The sequence below is a fragment of the Bombina bombina genome, chromosome 4 (assembly GCF_027579735.1).
Source record: "Bombina bombina isolate aBomBom1 chromosome 4, aBomBom1.pri, whole genome shotgun sequence".
NCBI lineage: Eukaryota > Metazoa > Chordata > Amphibia > Anura > Bombinatoridae > Bombina > Bombina bombina.
The window spans coordinates 372,482,602-372,502,899 of record NC_069502.1 but is presented as its reverse complement, the minus strand read 5'-3'; the positions used below and the strand labels follow the sequence as shown (position 1 = coordinate 372,502,899).

General features: G+C 38.1%; 1 protein-coding gene across 1 annotated transcript in view; it reads right to left on the bottom strand.

Annotated features, from left to right (window-relative positions):
- The window catches only part of FNDC3B (fibronectin type III domain containing 3B), a 546,318-nt gene that overhangs the window by 283,151 nt on the left and 242,869 nt on the right, over nucleotides 1–20,298 (bottom strand). Inside the window, exons 4-6 of the mRNA XM_053710139.1 lie at nucleotides 7,883–7,959; nucleotides 5,491–5,731; nucleotides 3,698–3,985 (exon numbers count right to left, since the gene is read on the bottom strand). Of these exons, the coding sequence (XP_053566114.1) occupies nucleotides 3,698–3,985; nucleotides 5,491–5,731; nucleotides 7,883–7,959 (606 nt within the window). The remainder of the gene's footprint in view (nucleotides 1–3,697; nucleotides 3,986–5,490; nucleotides 5,732–7,882; nucleotides 7,960–20,298) is intronic.

The following is a 20,298-nucleotide window of genomic DNA, read 5'->3' as shown; positions in this document are numbered from 1 at the left end:
CAGGCTTACATTTTAGCCAATCAGTGCCCTCTCAAAAGTAACTCCATAGGCGTGAGCACAATGCTATCTATAAAGCACACATGAACTAATGCCTTCTAGCTGTGAAAAAATGTCAAATGTATTGACATAAGGGTTGGCCTTCAAGGGCTTAGAAATTAGCATATGAGCCTACCTAGGCTTAGCTTTCAACTAAGAATACCAAGAGAACAAAGCTAATTTTATGATAAAAGTGAATTGGAAAGTTGTTTAAACTTTCATGATTCAGATAGGACATGCAATTTTAATTTTGACTAGACTGTCCCTTTAAAGAGACAGTGTAACCGGATCAACTATATGTTTATAAGAATTGTAACAAGATCCAAAATTTGAAGCTCACTCTAAACTTTCGATATGGCACAAGTGCCAACAAAAACAGTTCACAGTCTTTAATCCAAAGTTGGTAAACAGTATCCTATGACTACGGCATAAAGCCCAAATGCATCAGACCCACCTCTGTGGTGACATCAATGGTGTTCTTTTTACTCCAGAGTTCTGTATCCTTTTCAATATATTTAAATACATTTTGGACTTTTATATAATTGAAGTGCTTTGGATTTTCATTTTGATATGGATGAGAATTGTAACACATTATTAAATCAAAAGGTAGTTTAAGAAAAATAACATTTTTTTTAGTCAGTTCATGTTTTCAATTAGTTTTTCAAGCTAGAAGGAGCAATGCCACACTAATGCTCACAGTGACCTGCAAAGGATAAGAGGACATTCATTTTTTATAGTATTGAGCTTGCAACTCACCATTACTCTAAAGTTCAGCCAATGACAAAAGGCCTATATGTGCAGCTAGCTATCACCTTCTAACTCCCAGTAATGCATAGCTGCTATTGAGCCTACCTAGGTATGCTTTTCAACAAAGGATGCCAATAGAATGAAGCTACATAGATAACAGAAATAAATTGGATATGTTGTTTAAATTGTATGCATCTGAATTGTGATTGAACAATTCTGGGTTTCCTGTCCCTTTAATAGACAAAATCCACAGTTTGAACATAGTGTCATAAAGGAGAAGACACTGATCCCGGGAACAATACAAATGGCTTCCGGAACCTCATTTTAACCTACATAAGACTAAATAAAAAGTGTTTTGATTGGCTGTTTGCCTTCATGTGGACCAATACACGTGGATCACAAAAAAACTGAAAAAAATATTTTTTTCCCCAACCTCAATTAATATATCTGTAAGTAAAAGGCAACTGACAGATTATAAAGCTAAATTAATATGAAATATGTGTTTTTAACCTCATTTTATTTATCATTTAATTTTAATGTCATATGTCGCCATGTCTTATTTTAGAACAATTATAAAGTTGTCAGCAAACAACAATACATTATTTCAGTGATACAACGAGAAATAATGTCTTTGTCTTTAGCAGTGACATTCCAAACCCTATAAACAAAGGTACCCATCAAATAGAAACAATGGCAGCTACAGTAACAAGTACCCAGGTGTGTGTGCGGCTGTATTATTTACTGTGTATGTAGACTTGGTCTCAACCATATAATGACTCCAAGACTGTCTGACTAAGTTCTTTTTAAATAAAAGAGAGCTATTTGTCACAATTTCCTGAAAAGGACTTCCGAACCAAACTTGGTAAATAAATACTTCATGTTATAGGAAGATTTTACTGTATCTGTGGAGATGTATCAAATACTGCGTACTGCCTGCTTATGTGCTTGGCACCATGAAATATGGTGGCATTTTATAAGTAAATTATCATGACAACAATGATAATGGATATTACAAATAATAAGGAATAACTAATTATAGGTTATAGCAAAGGAGAATGCAAAAAAGAAACTCACATATGCTTCGGGTTACAAAGCTTTGGGGGCATAATATAGGTCTGAATGAAACAAGGGAATCTGGGGACTATGGGTGATCCAAAATTATTCAACAACGGTACCATAGAGCTACACTGACAAAAAAAAATATCTATATCTCCCTTTCTAAAGAAAACACTCTCCCTAACTCTCTATGTTAACCTGTTCTCCGCTAAAGTAAATAATAATTTTACTATGAATTCAAAGAGGTTAAAACCAGTGCACAGTCCTTAAAAATTCAGGAAGTTCGTTTACAGACATCAGTAGTAGCTTGTAGCTTGTAGAAGCATGTCTTTACTGATTGGGTTGGGGGTTCACGGAATGGACTTACAGAAGAGGTGGTAATGATTGGAAGTCAATAATTCCTGAGATATGAATAAGGTTATCTGGTGAATTAATTAAACTTACACTTTAGAAGAAAATATGTACAGACTCTGGGGCATTTCTGCAGCAAAATCTATTTATCTATATTTCTCTGATGTTGCCAAAATAATGCTACCCAGGACTAAAGCCCCAGCATTTTCTGGTATGTATTTAATTACTATAAGAACAATTTCTTTTTTGAAATCATATCCATTAAGCTATATATTCTACTCAAGGAAAGTCAACCTGAAGCAAGGGGGGTACAATATATCCCGCCAATGCTTTATTTCCAGCACCAAATTCACTTAACTGACAAACTCTCCCCCCACCCTACATTTCCAACACAACGGATGCTATCCCACTTCTGTAGGCTCTGATCTATTATAATTGCTCCTATGAACCTTGTTTCTAGAGACAAATATATTGTTATTACAACAAATAAATTACTAACAGTCCAAATAAAGAATATATATCTCAATGTGACCCCCCCCCCCCCCCATTTGAAAATGCTAGACACTCCAGCTACAGGATATTACAACGTGGGTATTATATGATTAATATTCTACTTGCAGCTGATTTGAGACAGTATTATTTCCTGTGTACGCTACAGATTTTTTATTTTTAGTGCAAATAGAGCAGGAAAATAAATAATCTTCCACACACATTTTTTTCAGTGCACTGAATAACAGGTCAATAAGCCTGTTCCCTTCCTGCTGCCACATACATACTATCATGACCTTTAAATAAGTCAGTAGCCCTCCATGACATCCGAAGAACACAGAATTCTGAGCACAATCCTACAACAAGCCTAGTTTATTCCTAAATTACTGTTTTTGCTCCACTGAACAGTTGTTTTGTTTTGCATAATGTGTCTGCAACTATGAACAGAAAATAAAAAACAATTTATAAAATACCATTATTGAAATATAGTTTATTTGTAAAGACTAAACTTCTTCCACATAACTTCTTCCCTGCTGCATAATTTCTTTTGATAATTTTATTTTTTAAATTCAGGTCAAAATCTCTTTAAAATTATTTTAAAATAAAAAGGTTCTGTCATACAGATGAAAGAGAAGCAATTAGATATGTTTTTCTGTTATGAAAACCATATTAAAGATATTCATATTGATTTTAACAAGAAATACAAGTTTGTGTACTACTGATATATAGGTATCAATTGTTAAAAAGAAAACCATAACTCTCAAAGTTCTATTGGTACACAGGGATATGCCTCTATGTGGTTTAAACTAAAAAGTAATTTAACTAAACACAGGAACATCTGTTTTTAAAAAAAAAAAAAAAAAGCTTCAATAAATGTTAAAATACTGTCTTTTAGGAGCAACAAAGAAAAACAAGATTTTAATGATCCTTTGATTAACAGAAGTCACAGTTTAATTAGAAAGTAATACACAACACTGTGTCATTATCAGTATGTACAGTACATAAAACATGCCCATACCTTGTGTTTCTTGCTCGTTGGACTTTGGGCTACTCCTAGCCCTACGTTCAATTTTTTTTATTCCCGTGACTGTGCTTACACTTCCATAGCTTGCCATATTATGAGGTTTTCCATTGCCGTTGTACACCGTAGTACAGTTCCCCAGATGACTTTTGTATAGAGACGATGGCGGACTGTTCAGCCGGTTCTGTCGGTCAATCTGTCTGTCTTTGAGCTTTTTGTGCTGTGGTTTACAATACTGGTCTTCTCGTGTAATATAACTGGACATGCCATACAGTGGTATAATTTCTGGGAAATCAAAGAGAAAGGCACAGGCATTAATACACGTGTACTTTAGAGTTACAGATAGATATAGTATTTACAAAGTATAAACTGCCTCCTCCAGAATAGAAACACTGCAGCTGTAGAAACTAAAGGTTCCAACCTTGAAATGAGCCTCTAGACATTATAAGAGTATACTGAATTGTCCTCTTTTTCTTTTATTGTTGGTCTCCTACTAAATGCGTTTAGTAAAAAAAACAAAAAAACAATGTGTTTAGTAAAAAAAAAAAAAGAAACAAACAAACAAAACAAAAAAGGTTACACTATGGAAATTCCAGAGAGATGAAAACTGGCTCCCATATGAAGTAATAGTTTCCTGAGACAAAAAAAAGGGGAGAGTGAGTTTAACAGGAATCGGTGTTCACCAGAACTAATTTGCCAGCTGGGTGTGGGCAGTGTACTATTTTAATTTTTCTGCTATCCAAAGCACACATTCATTGCATAATTTAAATGCTTTTAATGATAATGTGTGCAATAAGCAATCACAATTTTAATATTAGCTAATTTTAGCTTGATATTTTAGCCAGGTGGTCAGTAAAATCGGTCAGGTTGTGCTCATATAAAAAAGGCCTGGGAAAGACACTATACATAAATTTTATATGTTAGGAATTTTCTTGCTTTTAAATATTTGGTAGAAAACGTAATTTCTGTCTTTAATATACGTTTTTTTAGTCAAAACCCTTTATCCAAACTGTTTGGGTTTGGAAAGGTTTGGAGTTCTGAAATATTAGTATATTTCCATCTGTTCAATGAGTCATCTTGAAGAGGGGATAGCACCAAGTGTAAACAATATGTTATGTCATTTAGGTAATATTTACATGTAATTAACCAGCTTATACATTCTACCAAAAGGTAGTTTTATATTAAGTGTAATACTTTTGTATATATAGTGCCATCAGTAAGATAGTACAGTACTGTAATCAGTAAGCTAATAGTTGTTTTGTTAAATAAATATAGACTATTATTTGCATTTTAGAACACGCACAAAAAAGAAAGAAAAAAAAAATCATAAAAACTAAAGACTAAGAGACAGAATATTGTGACAAGTGGGGAACAACAGTCATTTTTTAATTATTTTATTTTCATTTTTAGATTTATTTATTTTGTCGGTTTCAAGTAGAATGCCCTGGTTGTCTGCATTGTTACCTCAATGTTTACATTTTTTAACACTATGTAGACATGCTTAAAAAAAAAAAAAAACTAATTTGTTTTTTAAATGAAGTATTTATTTTATTTAAATGTAATGCATGTCTGCATACAACTGACCCCTAAGGACTGATTGCTTACAGGTTGATAAGCAAGATCTCCTACTTTTGATGGACGATGACACGCCTCATACGCATAAAACAAAAATACTGCTTTCTTATTACAGGAAAATTCATTTCTTTAAAAAAACAAAAAATAAAACTTTACTGTCCTTTTAATATGAAGTTTACACATAACAGACTAAGATGGATTGCAAAAGTGCTTACCTTGCTCTCCATATATTGTAGGTGGAAGATGATGTGGGAAGAATTGGGGTGGTATGTCCCCATGTCCTGTAACTTGTGGGTAAAAAGGGGAATGTGAATTATGAAGAAAATGAGGATGCTGTGCTAAATAGGGGTGTAAATGATGTGTCGGGGAGATGGCTGATGGGTAACTGGGAGGGTAGCAATCTGGAGATTGGGGTGTGACCACCACTCGCCGGACACCTGTGCTATCTTCTAGCACCTGCAACACAGAATACATTGTAGAACATTAAAATAAATATAAATATATATACTCATATATATATATATATATATATATATATATATACACACACACACATATATTTATATATATATTTATATATACACACACACACACACACATATATACATATATAAATACATATACACGTGTATATATATATATATATATATATATATATATATACACAGTATATACATACATACACATGTCACACACACGCATACATTACATACACATATATACATACATACATACACACACTCACACACACATCAGTCATATACATTAAAGGATTAAACACTTTGAGTTGGTAATATGAAATGATAAACTGTGTATATATAAAAAAACAAAACTCTGCAATATACTTTATTTCTTCCCTCGTTCCTGTAATTCTATTCTGGAATTGTGAGCTTTTCAGTTCCTGTTAGAACACTATTGTTTTCCACACAGTCATTGGCTGCACACTCTAGTGACCTATTTATAACTGTCTCTAATTGGCCACAGCAGATAAGGTAACATAAGTTACAACATGGCAGCTCCCATTGTTTTATAGACACTAAAAACTTTACACTTATTTTGTCACTAAACAACTAATAAAACTTTAAATACATCTACATGTTATTCTCAGACTAATCTTTTTTATTAATGCATCATTCTATGCATTTATTTAGTGTTTAATGTCCCTTTAACAGCAAACATTTTCTATTGAGAGAAAGGATTACAAGATATTGTGATCCTGCTGGAGAACTACATAAATATTGCAATATACTTTATATCTACAACTGTCATGAATGTATTTTGCTTCTTCTGATGTTGAATTTCCCTTCTTAGTACAATGAACTAAATATTAGGGTTTCTGGCGATAATATAAAAATATAACATACTGTTGTTATTTTCATAAAATGATGGATGTGAATCTAATGCAATATTTCAACTGCAATTAAGTGAGTTATGTGTATTGACAGGGAATATGCAGTATTTTGCCTACTACCTGCATTAAAAAGACATAAAACCCATATTTTTTCTTTCATGATTTAGAAAGCGCATGCAATTATAAACAACTTTCTAATTTACTTCTGTTATCTAATTTGCTTCATTCTCTTGATATCCTTTGCTGAAAAGCGTATCTAGATATGCTCACTAGCTGCTGATTGGTGGTTGCACATAGATGCCTAGTGTGATTGGCTCACCCATGTGAATTGCTATTTCCTCAACAAAGGGTATCTAAAGAATGAAACAAATTCGATAATAGAAGTCAATTGGAATGTTGTTTAAAATTAAATTATCTATCTGAATCATGAAAGAAACATGTTGGGTTTAATGTCCCTTTAATAGCTTCTATTTTCATGGGCAGATTTTAAATTAATAAATATTTTTGCAGTGCCAAAATTCTATGACTTGCTATTTACATAGGCTGATTTAAACCAGTGTTGATTACCATGGAAACTGACACATACAATGCTTAGTTTACAGAACTCACAGCTCATTTGATCTCATTTCACTAATAATGTATTGCTCCTACCCAGTGGTTTTGTGCTGCCCTAGGCACTTAAAATTCTGCTGCCCCCCTAACACCACCCCTCCAAAGGGGTTGTGGCATTTTTTTAAAGTAAATGTTCACAAGGACTTGCAAAACACTTGCATACAAACAGAAACAGGTACGCACACATACAGAGTTATACACAAACACATATGCACAAACACACACTCATCTATTGCTGCAATAAATATAAAAACCCCAAACACATATTTCTTGATACAATACTTCCCCAAACTATGAAGTGTGAAAGCCAACATAATTAAAAGGCAATAGCTGGCTAAATAAATGAAAGGTTAAGAGTTACCTCTAAACTGTAAGCTCCATGGGCGGTGTCTTATACCCTCCTGGAATGTAAGCTCATTGGGCAAAATCTCTTATTATATACCTGTATAATAATACTAAAATAACTAAGTTTTTTACAAATATAGCCATAAAAAAGTGCTCCCCCTTCAAATCTGCCACCCTAGGCAAGTGCCTTGTTTGCCTAGGCCAAAATACGCCCCTGCTCCTACCCTTAATATGCATCTTGCAGCATTACTACACTCTTTATTAATAAAAGGCATATATCATTGTATTATTTACTGTACCTGTGAGATGTAACCGGGTGGAACATGTATTGGTGGGATGGATCCATTAGGAGACATCATAGGAACCTCTGCAGGACCTAGAATAAGACAAATCCAACTGGTTAGATAAAACATATGTATTAAAATATATATATAGCTTCATATTCTCTCCGATTGATTTATTCTAGGACCTTGTATACAAGGACAGTCTATAATAGAAATGCAGCTTATCCAAAAACGCTTCTATACATTTATGTCATCGGAAGAAAAGAAGAAAACATTAGCACATTACCAATGTGTGTGTATAAATCATTATTTTTTTGCCAGTACATTCGTTATAATACAGAACAATGATTTAGGACAATGACATTATTCATTAAGGGATGTGATCTCTATAGCCAGATGTAACTATATTTCCCTCATCACACTCCAAACAGTGTCACAGTAACATACACAACTAATAAATCAAGGCTAATCCTTCAGGCTAACTAGACCACCGGAATTTAAAACAATGTCCTAAAATAAAGGTTGTATAGCAAAATAAGTGTTTGAGGATCTCAATGTATCTCTCTTTTTTTTCTTTCTTTCTTTAAAGTGAAAGTCAATCCTAGCGTTTGGGAAACGCTAGAATTGACCATTAAAACAAATAAAGGGGACTTTCATTCACGAAATATAAAATTCTTAAAAGGGACACTAAACCCAAATTTTTTTCTTTTGTGATTCAGATAGAGAATGAAATTTTAAGCAACTTTCTAATTGACTCCTATTATCAAACTTTCTACATTCTCTTGGTATATTTATTTGAAATGCAAGAATGTAAGTTTAGATGCCGGCCCAGTTTTTGTGAACAACCTGGGTTGTTCTTGCTGATTGGTGGATAAATTCATCCACCACTAAAAAAGTGCTGTTCAGAGGTCTGAACCAAAAATAAAGATAGCAAGAGAACAAAAAAAAATTTCATGCTCTATCTGAATTTCTTCGTTAAAATTTCATGCTCTATCTGAATCATGAAAGAAAAAATTGGGTTCAGTGTCCCTTTAATGCAGAAAGCTACTTTACTTGTTTCAAGCGTTCACCGTTCTGAGCTGCTAAGGCAGCCGACAACAGAACGCTGTTTAGCCAAGAGGTGACGTTTCCACCTCTTAGAAAATAGCGTGCGGGAAATCCGGCTCCAAAGAGTGCCAAGCCGGAATTCCTGCACTGCTATTGGCTAAGAGGTGAAAACGTCACTTCTCTAGCAAAACAGCGTTCTGTTGTGGGCCGCCTTAGCAGCTGAGAATGGTGAAAGCTTGAGACAAGTAAAGGAGCTTGCAGCATGAAGTATCTCATGAATGAAAGTCATCTTTATTTGTTTCAATGGCCAATCTTAGCGTTTCACAAACGCTAGGATTGGCTTTCACTTTAAGGAGTGGCAAATAGAACAAAACGCACCATACTGCATATTGGCATTTTGACATCTGTGCTAAAATGATAAAGTCACATAGCAAGAGTATTGTGGTGCGGTGGGTGCAGGCTGAGTTTCATGGCATGCATGGTGACAGGACAAGAGAAATAAAACACTTTAAAGGGACGTTAAAGTAAAAAATGAAACTTTCATGGATCAGACAGATTTTAAGAGGCTTTTCAATTTACTTTTATTATCAAATTTACATTCTTATCTTTTATCCTTTGTTGAAAAGTAAACCTAGATAGGTTCAGCAATGTATTACCTGGAGGTAGCTGGTGATTAGTGGATATACACATATGCCTCTAGCTCAACAGATGTTTTATCTGACTCCCAGTAGTGCAATTGCTGCTCTGGAGGTGACTGGTTAAACCAAGCATCATTGTAATAATAAAAGGTTCAAACCCATTATGCTTTTTTTTTTGCACTTCTGTCCCTTTAAATCCTTGTAAACAAAGCAGTGTAGGTAAGGGTGCACACAGAAAATAACAACAACAAATAATGGCTATTACATATTTATTTGACTATCTTTACGTTAGAAAGTGTGCAAGCAACAAGCTAACTAAAATCTTGCACCAGTTCAGATTATGGTACTTCAGTCATGTTGTGTGGTTTGTGGTTTGTTTAAATTCCAGAAATCCCCCAGTTGGTTTTCTCCAACATAATATATATAATTCCATTGTAATCTCTATCATTGTGATTTATAAAGTATTCTACAAATGACATTCTCTTTTTTTAAAACCATTACATATTTGTTACCCAATTTCACAGCTGATGTTGTATTTATAATCTGAATTCTTGCTTTTAGTTCCAGTGTAACAATGCAATATTAATTTTTTTATATATTTCTTAATGGGAGATAAAAGTCAAAATTACACTTTCATGGATCAGATAGAGCACTTAATCTTAAAAGGGTCATGAAGTCCAATTTCTTTTATTTCATGATTTAGAAAGAACATGCAATTTTAAACAACTTTACGATTTAATTATATTATTTAATTTGCTTCATTTTTTGATATTCTTTGTTGAAAAGCATATCTAAATAGGTTCAGTAGCTGCTGATTGGTGTCTGCACAGATTCCTCGTGTGATTGGCTCATCCATGTGAATTGCTATTTCTTCAACAAAGGATATCTGAAGAATAATAGAAGTAAATCGGAATGTTGTTTAAAATTGTGTTATCTATCTGAATCATGAAAGAGATATTATGGGTAGCATGTCCCTTTAATGTAACCTGCAAATTAATAACAAAAAATGCTGATTTAGGCAATCGGCAGCATTATGAAAACCTATGTTACAGATTTAGCTTTTTGGCCTCTTTTAAGAGCCTGAGACAAAGCACAATTCTATCCCTTTTAGGAGAAACACTTTACTGATTATGATTATGTTAATAATAAAAAACAACAACAACAACAAAACAACAATAGTAAAAAGAAAAATCTAATTTCCTTAGAAATTGGAATTCATTAAATTCAGGATATATGAGAACATTTAAAAGGACAGACAGAACATACAATTTTAAACAACTTTGCAATTTACTTCTATTATCAAATTTGCTTCATTCCCTTTATGTCTGAAGGAACGGCAATGCACTACTGAGAGCTAGCTGAATACATCTAGTCAGCCAGTCATGAGACAAATATGTGCAGGCACCATCACCAGCTAGCTCCCACTAGTGTAAGATATGCTCATATCCCTTTTTTTAACAAAGGATACTAAGAGAACAAAGCAAATTTGAAAATATAATTGAATTTAAAAGAGTCTTAAAATGACATACTCTATCTGAATCATTCAAGTTTAATTTTGGCTTTCCTTTCCCTTTAAATTATTCTGACGATTACATAAGGGGACATTGTAGTCAAAAACTGTCTACATCCTACATCTATATAAAATAACAGTGACATATAAAATAAACTGTTGTACTTATCAGCCAATTAGATACTTCATAGTATTCCCTATCAGTCAATGAGCTCTAGCAGAAAATACACAAATGATTTTAGTTCACGTTTTTAGGTGTAACAAAAAGTTTTTAGCATGTTTAAATGCTGCACGCTTTCATATGAATGATAGAAAAGTTTTTAATACAATTACTATTTTATACAGTAGTGTAACATTAAAGTATATTAATATGGAAAATAAACCATGGGTGAATAAATTAATCTAATCAAAAAAGTAATTACTTAAAATGAAATATAACTTGTATGGTATTAAAATTTAACATGAAGTTTGCTTGGGAAAGAGAGATAACCACGACCCAGAAATTTGTTTTATTAGTCACAATCTCCCAGGGTACCAACTTGATGGGCTCCATTATCAAAGGACAGGCGGACAAAGCTCAGAACCTTTGTCTGACATGCCTTGTGGCGAGCAGGCAGCAGTACGCTGTCCACATTTAACATTGCACAAGACGCTGCTTGTACAATGCTACCCCCTGCTCACACACAGCCATCGGGATGATAGCAATCCGCCACATTTTAGTGGGGCCTGCTCTCAGCCCCTTTCAGTGGGTGTTCCAGCCTAACCTAATCAACAGTGCTAAATTGGGAGCTTCTAGGTACGTTTTTAAAAGGTTTTATACTGGATTTTTATATCAGTATCTGTGCATATTCTTCTTTATAGCAGTGTCTATTACATGACATATGACTTATGGATGTTATATGACAATTGGATGTAATATTTAATAACAGATTAATAATGTAGGTTGTAAAAATATGGTTTCAATAGAGCAAATTAAAAGGACATCATAGTCAATTTTTCTTAGTTTCATCCAAATAATAAAAGTTTTGGCTTTCATTTTGTGAAAAATGCATATTTGTATCCTGAATTATTAGCCAAAGTTTTCATATCAGGCTTGGTCCACAAACAGAGCAGTGGGAGTTGTCCTTATAAGCCAGTGAGCATTACTAGGAAGTATAGACTTCTGCCTCTATTTAAACCAGTTTTATTTAACCCCTTTGTGGCAATACAATAGTGTTCACATCGCAACTGATTGCTCAGTTGTGAAATATATACAGTAGATGGTGGGGCCTAAGGTTGAACTCTAGGGGAACATGATGTGATCGCACATACCACCGGTCACCTATAGGTTGTCCAGTGTTTTTATGGAGCACAGCTGGCAACCCTAGATATAGAATGCTATTTTAACTGACTTTTCAGTATATTCCTGTTTACTGCATTCACCTGGCATCCTTTGTAAAAACATAACATAAGTAAACTCATAAGAAGTAATGCACCACTGGGAGCTGTCTGGTTATTGGTGACTACACTTATATGCCTCTTGTCATTGGCTCATCATATATGTTCAATGAGATCACAGTAGTGCATTACTGTTCTATATCTGACTTTATCTATGTGTTTAACTATTTTGCATGGGTCAAACACAGGGTTATATGCAATCAATAGTGCAATAATAAAATACTCTAACCTATTAGAGCATTTTAATTTTGCATTTTTATGCCCCTTTAATAGGTTTTCTAAGACATGGAACCATAATGCAGTGTTTAGTACAAGGCTATTGTAAAACCAGGAATCCCCTTATGCAAAGCTCATGTTGCAAATAATGTGTTGTAGCATATGGATAAAGAGTACAGTGTGTAGCTATAATTTAGCTCATGGAAACAATTGTGTCAGGTGTTTTCAATCTATTATCTGTTTATAGAAAGCTGCTTATATCCATGTGCATTAAACAAATGCAGTGAGTCTATAGTGAGGGGAAAACATGGATGGTGCAGATTAGGGATCACTGCAAACAGTAAAGAAAACAATCATATGCACAACTAAAAAACCTGGCCACCAGGTGGAGACAAAGACACCCCAGCCAAAGGCTTAAATACCTCCCCCACTTCCCTCATCCCCCAGTCATTCTGCCGAGGGAACAAGGAACAGTAGGAGAAATATCTGGGTGAAAAAAGGTGCCAGAAGAATAAAAACTAAATTTACGGCCGCCTCATAGTAAAAACGCGGGCGGGGAGCTGTGGACACTCCCCATCAGAAGAAAAGAAAATGATCAGGTAAACATAATTAAAGTTTTTCTTCTTAAACGGGGAGAGTCTACAGCTGCATTCATTACTTTTGGGAAAACAATACCCAAGCTATAGAGGACACTGAATGCAAGACAGGCGGGTACAAGAGGCGGCCCATTCTGAGGGCACCACAGCCTGAAATCACCCAAACACCCAACAAAAAAACTGCTTCACCAGAAGCAGAAGAAACAAAAATGGAAAGGACCAAGTAACTACCCATCAAATAAAACCAGCAAGGCCCTTGCTAGCAACCGCTCAGATCATTAGACTCAACCGAGCATAAAGGCCTCCGAGGAGACAGGCTCCAAGCCCACACTCCAACTCAACCCCGACCCGAGGTAAGGGGGACCTCTACATTCTCCCTGAAGGGAAGAAAAAGAAAATCTCAGATAAGAGAGTCCTAAAGGACCACCAGACAAACAACTAGGGCAATAAAGAACCCCAAGTCTCACTCCAAGAGCGCAAACCAAGGTTGCAACAGGACAAAGCTGCATAGAGAACAAACTCTATCACCTGAGCAGAGTGAAGGGAAGAAAAATCCCAGACCCCTATCTGCATGGAGTCCCAAGGACCAATGTAACGCCCCAACCCTGGAACCCTAGAGGGACAATGGTAGACCCTTACACAGAGTGCAAAACTGCACTGAGGATAGAGAGCCCAAGGGATAACCCCCCCCCCCCGGGAGCCGCCAAAAAACAGCTCCATGACATATTATGCTCCAGATGAAGCCACAGGCTCCCTTCTGCAAAAGAGGTCCAAGCAGACGCAAGCCGCCAACACTAGCTAATCAAAAGCTAGTAAACTGCACAAGGACCATCACAGAGGAAAAACTCCGGGAAGTGCAGAGCAACACCCTCCCCAGAAAAACAGGGAAGTAAGGATAGTACCCAAAAACCAGCAGAGGAAAGCTATCTGCTGAGGGAAGGAAACACTGCGAAGCCTCCCACCTAAGGAAGGCCCACAAGACCTATAGATGACACGCTGTCAAGGCTAAACAGAGCAATCAGATCCCTGATCCCCATTCCAAGGCAATGGACCCAGCACCAAAGCGACTGGCAATATCCGAAAGGACAATTCAAAATTACCCGAACCACCAGACCCTCATGAAGGAAAGGAGGGGATCCAGACCCCCAAAGAAACGATCTTGGGTTCCAGAACCCAGACCCAGTTCCCTACCCGAAGAGAAGGGACACTCCCAAGAAGGAGATCCTATACTGAAAACAGTAATGGCATGACACCAGAAATCCAGCCCTTCACAGGACATCCTGCACACAAGGCAGGGAGGACCCCACTGAACAGAGGAAGAAAAAGACATCTGGGGCACCAAGTGGATACTCTGGTATGCCCAATCCTCCCCAAAGGGAGGGGAAACACAAACATAACAGCTCACCCGCCCACAGGCATGGAACATAAAGCTGTAGATGGACGGCAAAAGGCCAATACCAATCACCAGCCAGCCCAGAAGAAATCTCCAATTCTCCATTAAGAGAGAGAAAAATCCGCCAGAAGGGACAAGAGGACGTTCCGGAGCCGGAAAAACTTGGCCGTCCAGATACAACTTAAGGGATCTGGACACAGAAAACCCAAAATGTCCAGTCAAGACAAGAACAGGTCAAGAAAACCGGACACCCAGAACCCGGAGCCGGCTTCAAAACTAATAAGCCCTGAGAAACCATTGGGTTACCCTATCTGGAGAAGATCTTGCACCCTGGGTGATATAATCACAGCCACATCCAAAGGTCCTCAGACACTGAACTCTCGCGTAAGTATCCCAGAGACAGAGAGCTTAACCTCTAAGGCTCGAGGGACAATACCCACTAAGTCTAAAGACTAAGGTAAACTTACAAGAGAACAGAGCTCAAAACCTAGAAAATCTAGTTTGAGAAGATAAATAGTCTCCGATCATCTTGGGATCAACCTCCCGGAAACCCCTACAGCTCAAGGAATTTACGAATGAACGAGCATCCCAAACTCCTGGCGAGCAACATATCAAACCAAAATGCCTAAGCAGGGGCACCGTAGGAAAAAGAGACAACACAATCTCCAGAGCTCCCAAAATATGGGAGCAGACGAGATACCGTAAGGGGAAAGAAAGGCCAAAAGCCTGAGCTTCCAGAAACAGATGACCAGAACTAAGCCCCAAGAAAAGGGAAAAAAGAGGCATAAGCAACCTCGACCCTATAAAGAAGAGGTACCGTCGCCAAGTATTCAAAAAGGACAATCCAAGAAAGAATACCAATAGAGCAAACGAGTAATCGCCACCTAAACCTGGTACCACGGATTTCCAAGGAGTCATCTGAACTTTCAACCCTATTGGGAAAGAGAAACCTTAACTCCAGAGTCAAAGGAGCTCAGGAACCCCCAGAGTAAGCATAAAGCAGGATCCGAGCTTGGAAAGCCCGCCAGCATCAGGAACAGGACATTGAGGACTAAGCACAATCCCCTCTTATGCCCCACCCAAAGGAATAAACAAGGACCACCCTGACGTCTAGGAACGAAAGGCCTCCTATAACATGTAAAACTAAGAAAAACAAGAAAAACTTCACCAAAGTAGGCAACTCAGCACCCCAACTGGGCCAGCCAGTTATAACGGGCACCACGTGGTTGATATAGACCTCAAAGAACAGAAAAACTAGTACCAGACCAGGACCAACCTGATACATAGGGCACCCTTGAACTGTCCAAGGCCACAGAAAGTCGAAGCCCTATTAGGGATAGACAAAATAAACTATAGACATAATAATGCCCTAACACTATTTATTTAACTTCCGAGGTGCTAAAGCGACCATAAAATAGCTAGTATCAAATCCCAGAGAAGAAAATGTTTTTCAAAGGAAAAACTATAACAGACATGAGCTTTCCAAAAATAAATAAAATACATCCTAACCGGATCAAAGTAAATGAGGGCAGCACCCGCAGGTGAATGCCCAAGAAGAATGGACACACTAACAGGACCAGCCGGTTAGAGACCCAATTCTTCCAAAGCTCAGTACTGGAATAAGATAGCCCAAAAAAGAAAAAAATGGAGACAAGGAGATTGACTTCATCCCCATTCGTCTAACCCTGCTTGCCGTCTGGAACGGAAGACCAAGGATCCATCGACCCATTAGGACTGGGATCCTCCAGCACTGCCAAAACATGCCTCAGCAGAACACAAGGCGCGCCAGTCTATAATTAAAGGCAAAATTTTACCTCCGCCGGGGAAACTGATGACCCTGCCCCCGAGGGTTGGACCCCTGAAGCATCAGAGGAAACCGCTTCCCCAGAGGGCTGATCTGATCCAGACGATCCCATGCCTGACGAGCCATGCGCCAACGCCATAGATATGTCCATGTGGAATCATGCCGCAACTTCTGAGAAGAGGGTAACGGCATTTGAGACACCTGCTTGCATAGCAAAAGAAGGTTCTAGGGTGCGCGCCTCGCGGGATATGGGATCCTCAAGGGCGGATGGCTCGGTGGACTCTAAGTTCCCCGATTCGAAAGAAAAGAGCACTCTACAGCGGCATTCAGGACATAACTGATGGGCATGGATTACCCGGGCCATTTAATATTCTTCACAAGAAGTAGAATCTAAATCAGAGACATTGTCTCCACAAAATCAGAATCGTCCATGACTTGGTGATTGAAATTATGGATAAAAAATGGCTGGGGCACTCACCACCTCCTATGACCCAGACAACTAGCTAAAAAGACTCTCTCCGTTGCCACACGGTTAGGAATACGGAAATGGAGAACAGAAATGTGACCACGCCCGATCACAAGGTGCACTGTGCAGGCCAAAGAAAAACGCGCAAGTCCACAAGGACCACGCAGCCTGACAAAAAGGCTGGTATGTTCCGAAATAGCCACAAGCCCAAGCATCACTACACATTCGCAGACAGAATCACATAAACATAATTAAAGTCCCCCCTGTTCAATAACCCCCCTCAGGAGATATTAACCCTTGATTCCATAAAGATAAAAGGAGTCCCACTGAGACCCTGACTATTACATTACATTTTTATATGGAAAGTAAAATGAAACGATCTTACCGGAATCTACGCTGTGGAACAGGAACATGGTCCTTCAAGTGTGACAGATAGTAGCATCAGTTCTGACATGGACTTGAGTGAAGAAAGTAGGCAGTGAAAGTCACAAGGGGTTATTATTTCAAGAAGGCTATTCCATAACCTTCTACATGTACAGTATACATTTAAGAATAGACATAAAAAGTAACAAAAAGAAAACTAATAAAGGCCACTTCCTGACCTACCACTTGCACAATCACCTCACAATTGCACCTCAACTGACTAACGAAAGATAACACTAAATCACTACCTTGTAATACATTGAGGAATATCACTTGAGATGGGATAAAAACTAATCAACAGTTAAAACTGTATAACAGGTACCCAGCTTAAGACTTGTAGAGGGTTTAGTTGAAAGTCTGTGGCTCAGTAAATTTCATTTATGTTGAAGTTACAGTCGCAAACTATGGAATTGCTTTATGGATATATAGAAGCTAAGGATTGGTGTGCTTACAATATATAGCTGGATGCCTCAGTTCCTGAAAGAAATGGGTTCTAGACAACAATAAATGGTTGAACTTGAGCTTAAATGACAAAATGCTCTCTTTGAAAATGTTTTTAAAGTAATTATGAACTCATAATTACAGCACTTATATTAGATAACTAATAAAAAGAGACAGAAATTAACAGATATGCAATGCAGTTTTCCTTGTGTCGTTTTGAATGTTATATAAATCAATATATGCTCAAATAAGAAGATCCCAACACAGATGTACATTGAAATGCAAATTTAGTAGTAAGTATAAGGTCCAGGTTTCAGTATTTTACTCCAAGAGATAGTTCAAAAAGGAGCTTAATGGGCATTTTTGGAAAAGAATCTTTAGAGAAAAGACCTTTTGCAGAAGATAAATTATCCCCCAGTGTTCCCATCAAATGCCTGCAGATCAATGAACTAAGCAATGTGTGAATAGTCTCTGTGGTTTTCCTGGGCTGCATATGCTGTGCCAAGGATAGTCCTGCATACCACATAATACAGTGTATAGATGTGAAGAAAGAGTGATATCGGAAGATAAGGGGTTCATCATCTCACAGAGTACCGTATGATCCGAGGGCCAAGCTTTTAGTGTAACCACGTCAGGGTAGGTATGGGTTTCATTAAGCCAGGGATGTCGGTACATTTCCCCATCTGCATGACGCTAAGGCAGTTAGGGTCTCTGGTGTATGCATTATCAGCACCCACATCCAGCATGGCATCTTTTACAAGTTGATTTGGGTCTCCTTCACTTAAAGGCAATTTCATAGTTATAGAGGTAAGTGATGCTTCTTCTTTTGTATGTTCAGTATATTGTAAATATCCACGCTGGAGCTGGGCCTTGTCCACACGAAAGGGACGAAAAGTAGATCCTTTAGGCTTAGCCTTCTTATCCTGCGGTAGGAAAGCTCCCTTGCCTCCCGTAACCGTGGATATGATCGAATCCAATCCTGGACTGAACAGAATCTTTCCTTGAAAAGGCAGGGACAACAGCCCCGACTTAGAGGTCATGTCCGCAGACCAAGACTTTAGCCACAGAGCCCTGCAAGCTAAAACGGAGAATCCTGAAACCTTTGCGTTCAGGCGAATAATTTGCATATTGGCGTCACAAATGAAAGAATTGCCGACCTTCAACGCCTTAATCTTATCCTGTATCTCATCGATGGAAGCCTCCCTCTCGACCATATCACACAGGGATTCACACCAATATGTCGCAGCTCCAGAAACCGTGGCTACAGCAGCTGCTGGTTGAAAAACAAACCCTGTGTGTTGAAACATTTTCCTTAACATGTTTTCCAACGTTTTATTCATGGGCTCTTTAAATGACGAACTATCCTCGAGAGGAATAGTTGTCCGCTTTGCGAGCGTAGAGATGGCACCATCCACCTTAGGGACAGTCCCCCACAGCGCGAGCTGAGTGTCCGGAATGGGGAACAGTTTCTTAAAGGAAGAAGAAGGGGAAAAGGAAGAACCTAATCGCTCCCATTCATTCTTAATAATATTAGCCATCTTAACAGGAACCGGGAAGGTCTGAGGCAACACCCTGTCCTCGTATACCTTATCAAGCTTAGGAATTGAAGGTTGCTCCGGAAGCTTCGGGTTCCGGGACCTCCAGAGTAGCAAGCACTTGCTTCAGCAAAAAGCGCAAATTCTCCATCCTAAACCTGAAGTCAGGCTCCTCTGCAGTCGGAGAATGAGATGACACGGACTCCCACCCAGAAGGAGCCTCCCCCGAAGAGTCAGAGTGGGCCTCGTCATAGTATAACGCCTCTGATATTTCCATAGGCGTAGACAACCCCTGGGCTGGGCCGCCATGATACACCCTACGCTTACGCTTAGCAGAACGTGGTAAGGCATGGATCACTTTTGATACCACCGTTTGCAGTTGATCCGCAAAATCTGACAGCCAACGAATCTCTCCCATAGGAGTAATGATTGGACCCTGGGGCGCTGCATGTGCACTCTGAGATAAAAGCAGGGAATGCACCTCACGGGACGAGGAGCCCTCAGAGGTGGACAGCTCAGTAGTACTAGACATCCCCTTAGTTTTAGATGTAGCAACTTTATCAAGGCATGTGGAACATAGTTGAGCAGGCTGATCTACAAGAACCTCCTCACAATAAACACAGGAATGAGACTTTGTTAAAGAGGGAGTACCCTCCATAACTTGCACTTTTATTATGGACTAGACTAGCTTAAAAAAAAGGCACCTTTATACCACCAATGGCCGGAATATCACCACCTCCTATGACCCGGAATACAGAAACCGCTTTGTCTCCTATGCCGCTGATCAACAGAAGAAGTGAAAACTCACACCCCGGGATGCCTCGCAGGACCGCCCTTCTCCACTAAGGAGAAAACGTGCCAAAATCGGCCGCGCAAATACTCCCGGAAGTCAATCTGAAGTTCCACCATTGCCAGAGTCACATCT